The following is an 18,659-nucleotide window of genomic DNA, read 5'->3' as shown; positions in this document are numbered from 1 at the left end:
AGTTCCAACAGAAGAGAGATATTTGCAAATTTTCTTGCTGAGTCTGATTATGCAATGGCACCCATGTTTTGAGGCATCGCAAGTTCTATTTTTAGTAGCGGTCATTACCGTAGGACTATGATTTCTTGAGCATATCTTATGCAGATCACTCTCGTTACAGTTTGAGCAGCTTCATGCATCCATGATCAGGTTAAGACTTGGTTCTCACATGTTTGCCATTGGGGTTACACTTTCGGTTCTTGCTTCCATTGCAGTGGGAGTTGGTAGCATGATTATGGCAGCTTTTGGCAGTAGGAAGCGGTTGTGGACATTAGGTCCTTATGCTTCCAGGAGCTACATGCACGTGATGCAGGTTGGGTAGACCAGTAGAGGTCTACTACAGAACATGGGCTTGTGGTCATTGGTGGTACAAAGACATCTTCTTTGCATAATGACAATGCGGGAGCTATGGACCTATCACAGGAGCACACGGTGGTGAGAGTTCACTCTCCCAGTGAGATCTGGCATGAGATCTTGGTTGACAAGCATCTATAGCTTGTCATTTTCTATCCTGCAGTCCTGATGTCTGCTAGCAGCTTATCCTCTATGCACTTTGCACATTGTAGATTGTCGAAGCATTTATGCTCTAAGCCTTGTAAAGCCTTTTAGGCTATTCCCAAAGCATGAAATTGATACTTATATGATTGGGAAGAATAAAAACTTGAGGTGTATTAATGGGACTCATTGTACTTTTGATTTTTCAAAGTAATTGTAGTTTGTCAAAGTACTTAAAATTTGTGTTGTGCTTAAATACAGGATGGATCTTGAGGCTACAGCATTTGTCAATGGTATGACACTGAAATACAATGGAAGAATTTATGCCCCAAAGGACTTCACAAACTGGACAGTTGTTGACACAACAAAGAAAGCATGGTTCTTGGTCTTAAGTAAAGGAAATCTCATTCTAGTGATGACAAAGAGAGAGTTGGAGAAAGATGAGTGGGCATCAAATGTATCTTTCTCAAAGAGCAATTTGATTCAAGGGGGCACCTTAGTAGGAATAAAAATTGAAAAAGCCAGTAGTACAATGATGATTTACACAAAGTCAAGAATAAGCAACAGATCGTTTCTTCTTTCTAAGAAAGATGCAATGCACTTTGTGATGCCGCCGCCAAAAGCACCTAGATTTCTTGAATTGGTTCTTGCATTGGAGATCCTTCAATATGTGTGGGAGGAATTTCCCATTGAGGAAGCAAGAAAAATGCAGTCAAAGATTATCCTTGAATACTTTCAGGGTGTCATCGAACAAGGTTCAACCCATTGGAGGGACCTAAGGTGCAAGAATCCACACATGAGAAAGGAAGTGATGAGACACACCATGTAGACCTGGTTCATGGTAATACAAATGAGAGAGGAAGTGGAGTGGATGAGACAGAACACATTGTAGCAGCTTACAAGGGATCTACATCAAGGGATCTACATCTGAGACATGAATTGAATTGGTGGAGACTGGACATGCACATGCATCTCAGACAAAAATTGAATTGAGTGAGACACGACATGCATCAGATAAGACAGGACATGCACACACATCTCTTGTTCATGGTATTACTCACTTAGATGGTGTAACTCATGAAGTTGATGGAATAACAGAACAAGTGAAGCCCTTAAGTATACCTGAAGTTGAGGCAATAGAAGAAGAAGTAGGGCGATCTAAAGCAGTTCACATTGAGGGTGATCTAAAGCAGTTCACATTGAGCCCCTAAAAAATAAACCTCGACGTCAAATGCAAAAGGCAAGTACTTCACGAGCTACAGTTCCAAGTCCTATAACTGGAAAAAGAGGTCGTTCATATACAAAGAAAGGGCAAAGAAGAGAAGAGGAAGAACATGAAGAGGATGCGAAGGGTCTTGAAATGGAGTCAGATCTAGAAGCAGAAATGTTATCAATGAAGAACCTAAATCTTCGCTTGAATGAGGCTGTGACGGATGAGGATCCAGGATATATATGGGGCCAAAAGACTTAAGTTATACATGCTTCAATAGTGGTCAAAGCAAGTGTCTTCACCAACAGCAGGACCTTAGATACAGCCTATGCTGAAAAGATTTTTCAGGCTTTGATTGATGGAAAAAAACCAGTTGTTTCTAATTTGGTACTCCGTCCAAGAACATTTTGGCCAGTCATGGGAGATTATAGTCAATCCATCAATTTCTCTCAGCCTATAGATTTTGAGATGCAATTCACTAAGTTCCTCGGAAAACAAGTTCCCTCACTTCAAGAAGGACAGAGTTCAGTGAATGATCAGAACGACATATAAGGAATGCCAGGAGAAATTTCTTAGCTCATTGTACATTTGAGGCAATAGATGGTCAGCACTATGCCTATGCTTGTAATGAGCGCTCTAGAGATGCATACAAGAAAGGAGAAATTACTTATCAAACCTTCGCGAGTGTGCCTCAATTTCACTACTATTCTGCATGCATTTGTATCTTCAAGAATGAGAAAAATTATTTGATTGAGTCGGAAAGACTTAATCATGACATTTATGCACTACGAAAAATCGCCTCCACTTCAGAGATGTTGCTCAAAGCTAGGACCATATGGAAAACTTTTAATTCTCCTTTGACCACTCTCAAAAGAACTGCAACTAAAGTGGAAGCGGATAATCTTGTTGACTTCTACACATGCTTGAGTGCCATTGTACCAAGGGGAAAGCAGGAAAGAGCAGAGGTGATTATAAGCTTTAAGACAGTAAGGGATAGGTATCAAGACTACACAAGCATACTTTTCCGTAGTGATGAAGTTTTTCATCAGATCAAAGACGTGTGTCTTGCATCATGTGAGAAAGGAGATGTCACATATGAGGCTCCATCATTGATTAAAGAGAAGGCAAAGAAGATTGAGAAAAAAGAGATGACAGCTCGGATGTGGAGGCCTTTAAGAAACCTACCAAACAAATACGCAAGTCTTGCTGCAGAGAAATTAACGTCCAAAGAATGGTTTTTCGGCAAAAAGGATAAAGATCATTGCATGGAAGATTGCATCATCCAACAGGTCAAGCGTGATGCAGTAAAGAGTGCAATTGAATATTTATTGGGAGAAAAAAATATTCCAATTAGCAAATGTAAAATTGATCATAACATTGTGAGGCACATGGCATCAGCTTTACCATCAGCTAAACAGAAGGCTTGGGCGCATAAATGGGTGAAGGTAGAAGATGATGGATCTGAAATTACTCCCTCTATGAGAAGTGACATTCCGGAAAATGTGTATGCATATGCACAAAAAGTCATCAATAAGCACACTCTCAGAAAAGAAAAAACTTTGAACAAGGGCTTTTTTTTCATACATGAATTCATTTCAGAGTCTGGAAAGAGTGTTGAGTGCAAGGGAGTTTCATTGAATGATTTTTTGTCCGACGACACTGCTTGGGAGAGACCTCAGCTTTTCTTTGTCTATGAAATATCACCGGATGACATTCGTCAACTCCTTGACAGAATATTACATACCACCATTGGTAGAGTGGGACAATGTAATATAGTCATATTTGCTGATAAAGATGACAAGGAACAAATGTCTGCTACCCTAGAAAAACAATATGGCAATGAGCTTAAGATTTACAATGGTATATACTCAAGAAAAAGGGACAAGAGAGAATGCGGTCTCAAGATATAGAGTCTAGAAACCTTTTTCTTGTGCATGAAGAGCCCTTACAATGATCACTCCTTACAAAACAATATAAGAGGGAATGCAAAGAGATTGCAACTACTGCTAGAAGAGCGTGAAGCTCCAACTCCCCTCCATCGCAATGTAAATCACTATGAAAGGCCAGCAAAAAGTGCTGATCTTTTAATTAGTATGATGGAATTTTTGCTACTGTCCAGATGGGAAGTCACATTGTGTCAAATGGGACATCTGTTTGAAGCTCTTATCAGAAAAGGACACAATGTAAATATTATTGAGAGCCCTGCTTGCTTGGAATACCTTGATACCGTGGCTTCTCTCACAATAAAGTTTGATAAGAAAGGTCCGATCTCACATGAAGAGGATGACATAGAGATGATCATGTATGATGAGAGCAAGAAAGATGATGAAAATGATCAAAGCTCTGGATATGATAGTGAGGACACCAGCGATAGCAAGGAAGCAAAAGAAGATGGATATGACATTGACCTTGCCTCTGAAGGTTACATAAAAAGACCACAAAGATATGTAGAGGTATGAAAACTTATGTTTAATTTTCTTTATTCATTTAAAGGTCTTTTTAAATTTATAATTAATTTAAAATTTTGAATCTCATAATTATTTTATCCTTTTATAGGAGAAGGGAGAGGAGGAGAATGGGGAGGACATAGCTGGAGTAGAGAATATAGAAAGCTCATCTCAAGAAAGCAAAGCTGCTCTGGCTATCCATCGGATGACTCTAGAAAATAATCATACATTGCAGCAAATGGAGAAGTCATTTCAAGTTAGGTTTCAAGTTCGAGAACAACCTCTTACTTTTATATTCGATGAAGAGGACATTTCAATCCTCATAAACTTCAAGAAAGAGGTTAATGACAAGGTCATAATAGCCATCCTCAAGTTTGACACAAACTTTTTACTGACTTTATGCTTTTGTATTTCCATTGGATCAAATGAACTAATATTCTTTTCTTTTTATTGCAGTATGGTTTTACAACAGCTTCCCCTATATATACAAAGATGTGCATATATGGTCGATCCTCTTGTTTCTAGTGTACTTAGCAATAAGCAGAAGACCATAGATGATGTTTTTAAGTGGTTGCAACCTATTGATTTGACTGCGGCGTGAGTTATCTTTACTGCATATCACGAGGAGTGAGTATCAATCCCTACTTAGCTTCCCTACCTAGCTTATCTCTTACATTGTGGAGGATTATATCAAATAATAATTATTCTTAATTGATAATGCAGCTTGCATTGGAGCTTGGTAATTGTGGACATCTTAGCCAAGCAATGCTTCTTTGTCAATTCAATAGCATCTATCCATGGCAGTGTGTCAGAGTAAGTATAACCTACTTGTGTCATAATTATGTCAATGAGATGCATCCTATGCAATGCACACATTCATTTATGTTTTCTATTTTGATGTGTAGATCTGCTCGAAAGTTGGTAGGTGCTATAGATGCACTTATGCAAATGGAGGGTGACTTGGAAGATCAAATAGAGTATGTAACATGCCCTGCAGCGAAGCAGAATGATGACCACAATTGTGGGTGGAGTCAGATATAACTGCTTTTTGCTCCTTGCTCAAATTTTTAATTTGAGAGGCGGTGAAACCTCATTGTCGACATATACAGACTTGCATCTATATGCATTTATGTCATCTATCATTAAGGCATTTATTGATAACGTGGTGGAGTATCCAGAGGAAACATTGGTTACTACGCCCATAAGTTGTCCTAATGTAACCGCTGTATTGGATGAAATGGGGAGCTCTTCTGAGGTTAGGGTCATCATTAGCAAGCAACCTCATGTTTTGACTTTTGGTAGCGAGGAAGTTACAATCCTCTCTGACCCTTTGAAAGAGGCTAATGACAAAGTCATGATGGCCATCCTCAGGTTTGATATGAACATCTCTTGGCTTGATACTTCAATCATTTGATTCACTCTGCTTCTAACATTTGTTTATTTATTGCTGCAGTTATATCTCACTTTCCTAGATCAGTACAGAATCGCGTCTGTATGCTCGATTCTCTTCTTTCATCTGTACTTAGTGATACCAAGAAGACAGTAGATGATGTTTGTTCAATTCTACAACCTTTAGACTTGGATGGCATACTACTTGTCTTTATGCCATACTATGAGAAGTAAGTATGGTCTCAATCTTTCTTTTACTCTCTTATTTATAATATTGTGTCAATTAATACTTAATATTGTGATAAATCTTATCGCTCTTTATTGGTGATGTAGTTCACATTGGAGCCTGATAGGATGGGACCTTGATGACAACCATTGTTGGTTTGTCAACTCATTTACAGGCTTTCACGGGGTGTTCAGGTAAGTGTTCTTTTATCATATCATTATGAACATGCATCTTACTATTTACTACACAAATTCACTTTGTCATATGTCATGATGGACAGGTCTGCAAACAAGTTAGTTTCTGCGATTATCAAAATCAGGGAGCATCAAGACCAACCAAATTTCCAGACACGCCTCGCAGTGGAGCAGAAAGATATGTTTAGTAGTCGGTGGAGAATTGCCTACAACTTCATGTTGTATCTCAATGAAATTTTTGAACATGTCTCAATAGAAGCATATACCAAGCTCGAGCTACAAGATTTTGTGGCTAAGACTGTTCACTATCTAACTGCTATCATTGGGAAACAACATGATGGACTCAATGAAGAACCTGAGGGAGCCAAAGAAAAAGAAGAGACAATTCAGTCTCCTTCTGTATCACAGCCTCAAGTAGAAGCATTACAGTCTACACTTGAATTAGAGACTCAATGCATTCTTCCTACACAAGAAGTGGAGACTCAATGTGCATCTAGAACATCACATCTTGTAAAGGAGGAAGAGATTAAGTCTATCCCGATTGCACCAGAAGTAGAATCTCAATGTACACCATCCACACAAGTAGAGACTCAATGTACTCTTAGAGAATCACAGCCTCAAGAAAACTCATCAGACTCTATTCAGTTGTAAAACATGTAGAAAGAAACATGAGTCCTTGAAGATTTTTATCTTGTTTGTATTGATTAATAATAGTGTTTTTAAAACTTATGTTAAATGTTGCAATACATTAGGATATTTTATGATATTTATTCATTACAATACATTAGGTTTTACTTTTTTGAAAGTCTAATTTATTATGTACAATAAATATCTTATGATGAGAATCTAATAATTATATCATTCTTATGTTCCATCACTTTATTTTATAGATTTCAATGTACTCAAAATCTATCATTTATTATGTACAGCAAGTCTAACTTATATTATATTAAAAGAATATCTCATGATGAGATTCTAATAATTACTAACTTATATTATATTAAAAGAATATCTCATGATGAGATTCTATTAATTATATCATTCTTGTGTTCCATCATTTTATTTTATAGATTTTAATGTACTATCACTATCTTACATGTCTCAAATGTCTCCCATTACGGTCTTGCATCCCATCATTTTATTTTATAATGTCTCGCATTACGGTCTTGCATCTAGTCATCTCGCATTACGGTCTTGCATCTGTAGTTCTATAAATTCCCTAGTAGTCGTTCATCTTCTATATCTCACCCGCAGCAGCAGATACTTCTTCCACTTTGTTCTTCTTACCTTACTCCTCTCCTCAAGCTTGCTCCTTCCTCTCCTCAAGCTTGCTCTTTCCATCTTGCCCGCAGCCTTGCCTCCTCTTCTCAAGCATACTCCTTTCATCTTGCCTTACCTCCTCTAGTTACCCTCCTCACTCTCGTTACCTTCCTCACCTCGTTCGTCTTCTATATCTTTCCTCACTCTCGTTACCTTCCTCACCTCGTTCGTCTTCTATATCTCACCCGCAGCAAAAACTTCTTCCACTTTACTCTTCTTACCTTACTCCTCTCCACACTTCTTCCACTTTACTCTTCTTACCTTACTCCTCTCCTCAAGCTTGCTCCTTCCATCTTGCCCGCAGCCTTACCTCCTCTTCTTAAGCATACTCCTTTCATCTTGCAGCCATTATGGATCTTTTTAAGGTAATGGATTTTGTCGAGCAAGCCATTAGCAGCCTCAAAGAATGGATTGCCGAGAACCAAGGAAAGAGAGCTGAGAGAAAGCAAAATCCAGCTCCATTAACCCAGTACGAGAAGGATGACTTTGCTTGTCAGAAGGGCTTAGAGAAGGAAGAGGAAAGAAAAATAAGTATGGCTATTACTGAAATAGATAAATTCCAGTCACATAGGAGAGAGTTGATAGACTTTCAAAGTCACATTTACCTTCTATGTTGATGGATAACCTCGAGAAGCTGATACATTCCTTTTCCACAAGTTAGCGTCAGCTCACAAGAGAGTATTGGGTAATTATAGCTGTGAAAATTAGATACCCCTTCCATGCTGATTGGTATAGGACCCAAAACCAACTCGATGATTTTAGCAATGGTGGGGGGGCAAACATCTTGAGATAACCAAACCATGAGTGTTTATCCTCTATCCAAGTCAATATTACTATGGTCTTCTTTATTCATCGTGCTTGCGCTCTTCTTCTTCCCTGGGAGCTTCCTCTATCTCAGATATGGCAGCAAATGCTCTGTGCAGCCTAAGCCATCTTCCCAGTACGCAAGGCCCTTCCTTGCCATCCACAAATCTTGCAAGACAGCCCGCAAGCGTGCACGGGCTCCCTCCTTTTCTAAGCATTCCCAGACATGCTTCCCTGGTCACTCGGGCAGGACTTACTCGATCTCCAATTTCAAGGTATACACACAGTCGGACTGGCTAGATCGATGTTGATTCTCTTTGAGGCACATTTTGGCTACTTGGCAACACTTGATCCGCAATGATCGTTGCCTTTGTGATTGTTACCTTTGTGATCCAAACAGGATCTTGTTGGAAGACAAGGCAGGAGAGATAAATTTCAGGCCTCAAGTGCTTGCATTCTCGGGGACAATGTACGTAACTCTCTCAAGACTCTGTGCTTTGTGGATCTACCTCGAAAAGGGAGGTCTTTCGTGTCGTGCTTTGGCCTCGCAACGGAAAAGTGCGGAGTCTGACTCTTGAATTACACAAATGATGCAGACTATGGGACATACTCAGTGGCGTATGGCGACTTCCCGGAACCATTGCGGACCTCATTTCCGGAAAGGAAAGCGTAATCGAGGAAGTTGAAGGTAAGCTCGAGAAGCTTGAAGGTCAGCATGCTGTCTTGCGTAATTTATTCTTCAGTGGGAGCGCATTGATTCCCGGGGTTTTCCATGAGTTGTTTCGCAGAAAAACTGGATAAAGCGGCCGTGTTTGTGAAAAAGACTGCCAAAACCATAGAGACCACGGCCCAAGAGGTGGAGAAGGTAGCTGATATGGTGTCTGAAGATGCCGACAAGGTAGAAGCCTTGATGGACAAGGTAAACCCTCGAGAGCGCAAATCTGCAATGGTGTTGAGGTAGACTAGTAAGCCATGGCTGTTGAAGGAGAGCTTAATGGACATGGGGCGGGTTTGTTTCAGGTGGAGAAGACCTCAAAGTCAGTGGCAGACGATCTGAGGGAGACCAGCGATGATCTCAAGGGAGCTGCGGATAAGCTGAAGGACACTGCGGAAGTCATTCGGAGCGATGGAGCAACCAAGGCTTCTGGTTCTTCTTCTCCATCATCGACAGCAGCGTCTACAGCCGAGAATGTCTCCAAGTTCAGCTCAGTCTACCTTCTGCAGGTGATGGTCCGTTGCAGGCTGCCGGTGGTGGATTTGAGGACCCAATTGTTAGCTGCTGCAGCCGCTGTGGTGGGTTGGCAGCTGCAACATGTGAGGACTGCAAGCAAAGCCCAACTCGATCGCCATTTCTTTTCAGCTTTCAGTAGTATGATGATGCTTCAGGCCGCCGCCGCTTAGGTTCCCGTAGCATGATCTGTTTGGCTCAAAGAAAGTTGCACAAGAGAGTTCATGTAAGTGTAAACTCAGTAGGAGAACAATAGGAGAACAAAGAGAGTTGAACACAGATTTGATGAAACTCAGTGGGCAGTAGAGTAGTTCTCTACGGCTACCTGCAATCAATTCCCATGAAAGAAACCTGCAGCTTATCGTGTGATCTGCCGTTGTACTTGGCATTTGTGTCTTGTGGGGAAAATAAAAAGTCTAAACTCAAGTGTTTGCTTCATCGACAAGGGCTCTCAATTGGAAAAATTGAAACACGTTTTTGGCCTGCCACGAGGAGGCCTATGTGAAGGCAACCCTCACTAGAACATGCTTATTTTTGCCTGCCATAGGTAGGTCTTAAGTGAAGGCCATTCAACAAGAAGAAAATTATAGCAAATTTTTATTTTCATTTTTTATTGATGCGCATGCTATTTTAGACCCCTCCTCTCTCTCTCTCTCTTACTTTGTCTCCCTCATCCCTATCAATTCATCATCTCCGTCCTCTTTCTCTATTTGGATCTCAGGTAAGCCTTATGAATGATTTGTTATCATTCACCTTGTTTAATTCATTTTGGCCAAGTTTTTGAGGGATGGTGATTGGTGCATGTCCCAACATTTTTACTCTCTCTCTCTCTCTCTATATATATATATATCACCGCTTTCAATTTATCATTTCTGCCCTCTTTCGCTTTAGGTAGGCCTTATGAATGATTTATTATCATTCCTCTTGTTTTACATTAAAGCTGGTCAGGCCTCAAAAAGAAGAACCACTTACAAAAAGGTTGGTATGAGAGGTATGGGGAGCCTTTCGTAGTCCACGACGTTCTAGATCATTGGTTGACAAATTGCATCATTTCTAGGGAGGGGCAAGATGACTTTACACGGCTTTTGGGAGTGGAGAGTCTCTAGTTCCTAAACTCGATAGGAATTGACTCCTAGGTTAGGCTATATACATGCTTTATGAGCATATCCCGCGAGTTGATCCCACAGAGTCGACAAATTTTAGCAAGATTAAGGAAAGGTAGGGCTGGTGATCCTAAACAAATTTATTAGCATTCACTTAGTAACATTCAAAGGCAATGTGTGTGTGTGTGTGTGTGTGTGTGAGTGAGAGAGTGCTCTCAACGGAAGCAAGAACGGAAGGAGAGAGAGAGACAGAGAGCCACACAAGTTTGGTGGGTGCAGAACCACCTAATCTTCTTTTTTATTCATTTATATATGTGTTTGAGTATTGTACATAACCGGGGTAAAGGCACAGTGACCTTTAACCCCCACAACCTCCCACTTAAAGGACAATGTGCCTTTAAGGGAGAACAACCAGTGAGCATACTATCCAATGCCCATCAATACGCGACAATACTCAAACCGCTGACTAGATAGACTCTTTGTCAGCATATCTACAGGGTTATCATCTGTATGAACCTTGACAAGCTCTATGCACTTGTCCTCTGATGAAATGGTACCTGACCTCAATGTGTTTGGTCTTTGCATGAAAGATCGGATTCCGTGCTAGCTGAATAGCACTCATGGAATCACTATGCAATGTCGGTACACATGTATGAATCCCCAAATCTCCCACTAGCCGATCAAGCCATATAGCCTCCTTACAACCCTCTGTGGCTACAACATACTCAGCCTCTGTGGTAGACAAAGCAACACACTTTTGTGTGCGAGACATCCACGACACTGCACCACCTGCAAAGGTGAACACATAACTAGAAGTGGATCTCCTACTATCCACATGCCCTGCATAGTCTGAATCTATGTACCCAAGTACACGCAGGCCTCCTTTACCAAAGCAGATGCACATCTCCTTGGTACCCTTCATGTACCTCATGATGCACTTAACTGCCTCCCAATGCCTCTTTCCTGGATTAGCCATATACCGGCTAACAACTCCCACTGCAAATGCAATGTCTGGTCTAGTAACTATCATAGCATACATAAGACTCCCAACCGCTGATGCATAAGGAACCTTGGCCATCATGGCCCTCTCCTCATCTGATTTGGGACTATCTGTATGACTCAGTTTCACATATGGAGGCAATGGAGTACTCACTGCCTTCCCCCCCTCCATATTGAAATGCTGCAATACTTTTGTAACATACTCTTTTTGTGAAAGCCAAAGGAGTTTCCTACTCCGATCACACGTGATGCGCATACCAAGAATATGACCTGCAAATCCCAAATCCTTCATATCAAAGGCCTCATGCAACTTGGCCTTTAATGCATCTAGCTCATAAGTATTCTTGCTAGCCAATAGCATATCATCCACATATAGTGCCAAGATTATCAGGCTATTATCCTTAGCCCTTTTAGTGTAGAGGCAGTTATCAATTTCACTCCTTCTAAAACCCTGGGACCGAATGAAAGCATCAAACTTTTGATACCATTCTCTAGGCGCTTGCTTAAGACCATAGAGACTCTTGTTCAGCTTGCAAACTAAATGCTCTTTGCCCTTTTCTTCAAAGCCTTCCGACTGCACCATGTAAATTTCCTCATGCAAATCCCCATGCAAGAAAGCTGTCTTGACATCCATTTGCATAAGCTCCATATCATCTATTGCCACTAGTCCAAGCATGCATCTAAGTGTGGTCATCTTCACAACCGGAGAGAATATCTCATCAAAGTCCACACCCTTCTCTTGCTTGAACCTTTAGCAACCAAACGGGCCTTGTACCCAGGCACATCATCACCTGTGACCTTCATTTTGTAGACCCATTTACATGGCAATGCTTTCTTTCCATGTGGCAAAGAAACCAAGTCCCAACTCTTATTCTTCATAAGTGAACTCATCTCTGATTGCATAGCATACTCCCACTTGCGTTGATCCTCACGCATCATAGCCTCTCTGTAGCAAGAAGGCTCCCCACAATCAGTAAGCATCACATAGTCTACCCCTGGAACAAACCTATCAGGTGGCCTAGACACTCTAGATGATCTTCTCAAGGGCATTTCAGCTTGCTGTCCCATTTGCATATCAGCTACATTTGGCTCATTATTTCCACCAATAGATGATTCATCATCTACCCTTGATTGTATACCTGTGGGAGTACTTGGTGGTACCTTTTCTTGCACATTTGGTGCATGGACAGCTTGCTGTCTATCAACATATGCAGGTGGATTCACATCCTGGAAAGTGATTCTCCTCATTTCCACATCCCTCATGGGTGCCTTATGCATCTTCTTCTCATTGAAGACCACATCATGGCTGTGTATGATCTTCTTTGCTTCTGGATCCCAGAGACGATAGCCCATCTCTCCACTTTCACCATAACCCAAAAAGATGCATTTCCTAGACTTAGGATCTAGCTTCTTTCGAAGCTCTTTTGGCACATGTGCATATGCCTCACACCCATATATATGCAAATGAGAGTAAGAGGGCTTCTTGCCACTCCATGCCTCTTCAGGAATACCACCATCCAAACTCTTACTAGGTGATCTATTGATCACATGCACTGCAGTCTTCATTGCCTCAGCCCAAAAACCACCAGAAAGACTTGCATTGGAAAGCATGCATTGCAACCTTTCTTGAATGGTACGGTTCATCTTTTCTGCAACTGGATTTTACTCTGAAGTACGAGGGGATGTGAGCCCCCTCTTAATCCCACGTGTATCACAAAAATGCTGAAAGTCATGAGAGAGATACTCTCCACCATTATCAGTCCATAGGCATTTAAGCGTTCTACCTGACTGATTCTCAACCAAGGCCAGCCATTTTTGAAATACCTGGAACACATCACTCTTCCGAGCTATAGCATAAGCCCACACTTTCCTAGTTGCATCATCAATGAATGTCACATAGTATTCAGCCCCGCCTAATGACTGTGTAGGCATGGGACCACATACGTCTGAATGCACCAAATCAAGCATTTCAAACTCTTTCTTTCCCCTTCTTTTATGGGCTGATTTAGTCTGCTTCCCATAGAGACAATGCTCAGAAAATTCAAAATCAGAGAAACTCAAATGCGGTACATAACCCAAACGGCATAAGAGTTTCATTCCATTCGAGCTCATGTGCCCCAACCTGCAATGCCACAAAGAAGTGCTTGGCTGCTCGGTTATTGCAACAACATGATCAACTACCCCTGATACATGTAAGGGATACAAAGTCCCACACTTGGCACCCCTAGCCAAAAGCATAGAGCCCTTTTGAATTTTCCAACTCTGAAAGCCAAAAGTGGTGTGAAAACCAGCATCATGTAGCTGACCTATTGAAATAAGACTCTTGGTCAGCTTAGGTACATGTCTCACATGTTTCAAAACAAATGCAGACCCATTTGCAAAAGAAAACTTTATGTCACCTGCTCCCACTATGTCACATGCATAGTCATTTCCAAGATGCACACAACCTGTCTTTCCACTATCATAAGTGGAGAACCATTCCCTATGGGGAGTAACATGGAATGAAGCACCAGAATCCAAAATCCAATCCTGGGAATATGCATCATCTGAAGTGGTAAGCAACTCTGCAGATAAACTAGACATGAAGAGAACATCATTGTAACTATCATGTGTGACTGCATTGATCTCCTCGATCTTCACTTTTCCTTTATCCTCCCTTGGACTCTTTTCCTTTTGAGTTGCACCCCAATTTGCATTCTTTTTCTTATCCTTTTGCTCTCTTTTCAGCTTGTAGCAATCCTTTTTCATATGGCCCTTCTTGCCACAATGGTAACACTCAATGTTCCATGCCCTGGATTTGCTAAGAGACTTCTCTCTTTCTTGGGACTTCCCCCTGAATTGTGATCTGCCCCTTTGCACATTTAAGGCTGCATCCTGCTTGTTGCCATCCATAGACTTCCGTCTAATCTCCTCAGCCAACAAGCTACCCACAACATCATCAAATTTCAGTACTCCACCAGGTGCAGAGTTACTGACAGCTATACGGAAGGTATCCCATGAGGATGGCAATGAACATAAGAGCCTGAAGCTGGCTGAAAATAATATTGAATTCATTCAAGTGAGAAGCAATGGAGACCCCTTCCGTCATCTGCAGCTCAAACAACCTCTTCATGAGGTAAACTTTATTAGAGGCAGTTTCCTTCTCATAAGTGGCACACAGTTTCTTCCACAAATCTTCCGTAGTCTGCTCATTTACTACTGTGAAATAAACTGACTCTGCAAGATGAAGTCTAATAGTAGACTTTGCTAATGCATCCAACTCATTCCAATCATCCTCAGACATATTTGCAGGCTTAGCTTCAATCCCTACCAAGGGTTTAATCTGCTTCTTTTGAATAAGCACATCCCTTATTTGTTCTTTCCACAAAGAAAAGTTTGTCCCATCAAACTTTTTAATGTTGAAAAACTCCTTTTCAGACATGGAAGAGGATGCCATAATGCAAATAAAACAAAATCCCAAATGCTAGTGCATACAAGAGAGAATCACACCAAATACTAGGTGCACCCAAATGTGTATGCCACAGTAGAGTGAAATATCACCAAAACTTAAAGCTCAAAGCATCAAAAGATGCATCTGACTCATGTGCATATAGTATGCATCCATATGAGCAAATCTGGCTCAAAAGAAAATGCCAATAAGTGCCAAATGACTCAAGCATAAACAAAGTCCACTGGCATATGCATCAATAATATCTCATCCAAGAGAGCATAGCACTATCAGTACATCACCTATAATGTGTCAAAGCTGTCCCTTAGCATAACATAGCATCCATGTGCAAAGCGTCCATAAAAAATAGCATCCCACAAGGCAATTTGGGCCTATCAGCGCATCTAATAAGGACCGTAATGCATCCAAATGGCCTATAAATCATCCACTGCAACCCAATGCATACCACAAATGAGCGCACTGCTCAAACTGCAATCAGAGTGATCTGCATAAGGTATGCTCAAGAAATCATAGTCACACGGTAATGAGCGCTACTGAAAATAGAACATGAGATGCCTCAAAACATGGGCGCCATTGCATAATCGGACTCAACAAGAAAATCTGCAAATATCTCTCTTCTGCCGAAACTCCAAAATCCCAACCGATGAGTGAGAAATGGGAGTCAACACTTATCCACTCCCATGTGGCATAAATCTAAGGTTTCAAAACCTTAGAATGAAAAATGCATAACAGAGAGACGAAATCGAATACACAGAGATCTATAACTCTGAAAATCCTCCACCGAATCGTGCAAGAACTGACAGGTAGGGGTTTTTGGGCGTCCAAAACGCAATGGGACAGACGGTTTTGGAAACCGTGGTCTCAATCACTGGGTCCAACACACAGACTAAAAAACGTTTTTGGAAACAGAGCTATTTGTAAACTCCACTGGAGTGCGAATGATGAGCAACATAGAAGTTTTAGGACCTCCTGAGTCCACCGGAACTGACAGATCTGCAAATGGTTACTCCAAACTTGAGTTCCAACACCCGGGCAAAAAACGCAGAAACTGACACAGTGAGTCAGAAATCCAATGAAATGATCCCAAATTCAAGAATGAAGGTGTTTCCAAGCTCCTGAAGTGAAGTGGACACCAAAAGCAAACAATAGTTGCCTTTATAAGTCAATACGGAGTCTCTGTCATCGAACGGAATAGGGAAAAGCTCAAAAAACGACTTTTTCTTTGAAAACTCTTAACAGGCTCTTAAAACCACTTTGTAAAGCCAAAGTGACTTTTCCAAAGGTTCCTCCAAGGTCTCTGCACACTTGGATGCAAGTAAAGTCACCCACAAAGCTTCCCACAAAGCTTCTCCTTCCTCCCACAGAGCTGCTGAGCTTCAAGCATTCACGCACGCTCAGCTAGATCACCCGGGCTCTGATACCAGTTGAGAGTGCTCTCAACGGAAGCAAGAACGGAAGAAGGAGACAGAGGGACAGAGAGCTACACAAGTTTGGTGGGTGTAGAACCACCCTAATCTTCTTTTTCATTCATTTATATATGTGTTTGAGTATTGTACATAACCGGGGTAAAGGCACAGTGACCTTTAACCCCCACTGTGTGTGTGTGTGTGTGTGTGTGTGTGTGTGAGAGAGAGAGAGAGAGAGAGAGAGAGAGATTAACGTTTATAGAAGACCTCATGGGTCTATGAGATATATATGAGACAAAGTGCAACAATAACTAGATCCGAGCAAGCAGTTGTAAAAAAACAATATATGTCTCTTGTTAAAAAGACCAAGGAGTGTGCCCTTCCTCGGGCACATAGCAATTCACATTTAGGATGTAGCACTATGCAAAGTGAGCTTGAAATTGAATATTGAAACTGTGAATAGATTTTGTGCTAGATAACTGGAAAGCATTTTGCACTTCGCACATAGCACTTTGCATTTAGCACATAAATAACCACACATTTGTGTGGGGACAGTTCCTCTCCAAAAATTATAAGACCAAGGAATGTGCCATGCCTTAGATTTATACTATATTCGAAGTTTATGCATAGCATATGGGAATTTGCATTTATCATATAGCACTTCGCATTTAGCATATAACCACACGTTTGTACTTTTCCCTTGAAAAGATACATGAAGTCAGTCAAAATAGAAGTCAATAATACTTGAAGTCGACAACATTTTTATAGGGGGAGACTTTGCCCTTGCACAAGTACATAAAGCTATAATGTTTTAGAAGTCAATAGCTAAACCAAAGGAAGAAGTAGAAATGTATGGAAAGGGCACCTGTGGCACAAGGAGAGAAAGAAACATTAGAGAAACACGAGCCCTCGACTAACCATAGCCATAATGATCGATGCAATACTTAAGATCGGTATGAAGGTATTCAAAAATGAGATACAGGAGAGGCTTTCCTATTTTGGCAATATGCTCTACATACAAAATCCTAGAGAGCAAGAAATCATGTGTAGGAAGAGAATTCCCAAACCAATGTAATATGAATTTTGAATTGAGGCACATAATTTTCCCACACGAGGGGACCTTTTACTAAACATTTAAAATTCCCAAAACCCATGAATTGGATGAAGACAAAAAGAAGTGAAAAAAATATTATTGAAGGTGGGGGGAAAGACATTTTTAGTGAAAATTCAAGACCTACACAAGCACATGCCTTCTCCTCACTAATGTGAAAGCCATCTATTTACTCTGTCATGCTTAAGAAAATTCGAGATTTTAGGGAGGACTCGGGAAAGAATTTTGGCAGCATGATTATGGATAATTCCTAAATATATATGGACAGGGAAGAGAGCTAGGCTATGATTTCTATGATGGCAAGTGGATCTTCTAGTGGGGAAGCTTGAGGTGAGACTCTAGGCACTCATCCCAACTTCCAACATCAAAAGGTGAGGGCTAAAAATTGTTATACTACAAGAATTTAAGTGCAGTGCAGAACATAGTTTGTGGTTCTTGTGTCGCAAATTAGGATATGATGTTGCCCGCAAGATGGGAAAGGGGGATCAACAATTCTGGTGCAAAAGTTGTTGACGTTAAAACAGTTGTTCAGGGATATCGAGGGGTGGTGGATAGCTACCTTTGTGGTCACAAATTAGGATATGATGTTGCCCGCAAGATGGGAAAGGGGGATCAGCAATTCTGGTGCAAAAGTTGTTGACATCGAAAGAGTTGTTCAGGGATATCGAGGGGCGGTGGATAGCTACCTTTGTGGTCACAAATTAGGATACGATGTTGCCCACAAGATGGGAAAGGGGGATCAGCAATTCTAGTGCAAAACTTGTTGACATCGAAAGAGTTGTTCAAGGATACTGAGGGGTGGTGGATAGCTACCTTTGTGCGTTTGAGTTTAGGGTGGTGAGTGTGTATGCTCTAGATTCTCAATAGGAAGGGGGGATAGAAGACTCAACTCATAACTGAATGGTAGCCATTGGTTCCTGGGTGGTAATTGGACCGAGAGCCCACTCGAGCAAACCCCATCAGGCTAGCACTACTTCAGGTCTAGAATGTGACACATGGAACCAAGGGTTGGTGAATTCTAAAGAGCTTTATCTAGAAGGAGTAGGAGAATTCACATGGAGTAAACACAGGAAGGGAAATGAGTTACATGTAGGAAGTCTAGACATGCTTTACGTTTTCGAAGAAGGTTGGTGGATGATGAGAGGCCCAATGTGGGGAGTCCCACATAGAGAAGTTTATGTGGGGAGTCCCTCACATAGAGAAGTTTATCTCTATGTGGGGAGTCCCTCACATAGAGAAG

General features: G+C 41.1%; 1 protein-coding gene across 1 annotated transcript; it reads left to right on the top strand.

The window, feature by feature from the left end:
- Positions 1–8,144: 8,144 nt before the first annotated feature.
- Positions 8,145–9,637, top strand: LOC147894922 (uncharacterized). The gene is made up of 5 exons (XM_087384010.1): positions 8,145–8,399; positions 8,525–8,593; positions 8,721–8,812; positions 8,913–9,043; positions 9,145–9,637. Exons 1-5 carry the CDS (start codon positions 8,221–8,223, stop codon positions 9,523–9,525), a joined length of 852 nt encoding a protein of 283 aa, XP_087240136.1. The 5' UTR covers positions 8,145–8,220; the 3' UTR covers positions 9,526–9,637.
- The last annotated feature ends 9,022 nt before the right edge of the window (positions 9,638–18,659 follow it).

The sequence above is a fragment of the Dipteris shenzhenensis genome, chromosome 13 (assembly GCF_047967505.1).
Source record: "Dipteris shenzhenensis isolate YYH24624 ecotype China chromosome 13, Dip_SZ_1.0, whole genome shotgun sequence".
In the NCBI taxonomy this organism is placed as follows: Eukaryota; Viridiplantae; Streptophyta; class Polypodiopsida; order Gleicheniales; family Dipteridaceae; genus Dipteris; species Dipteris shenzhenensis.
Note: the sequence above shows the minus strand (reverse complement) of the source record. Positions and strands in the feature narration are given on the sequence as shown.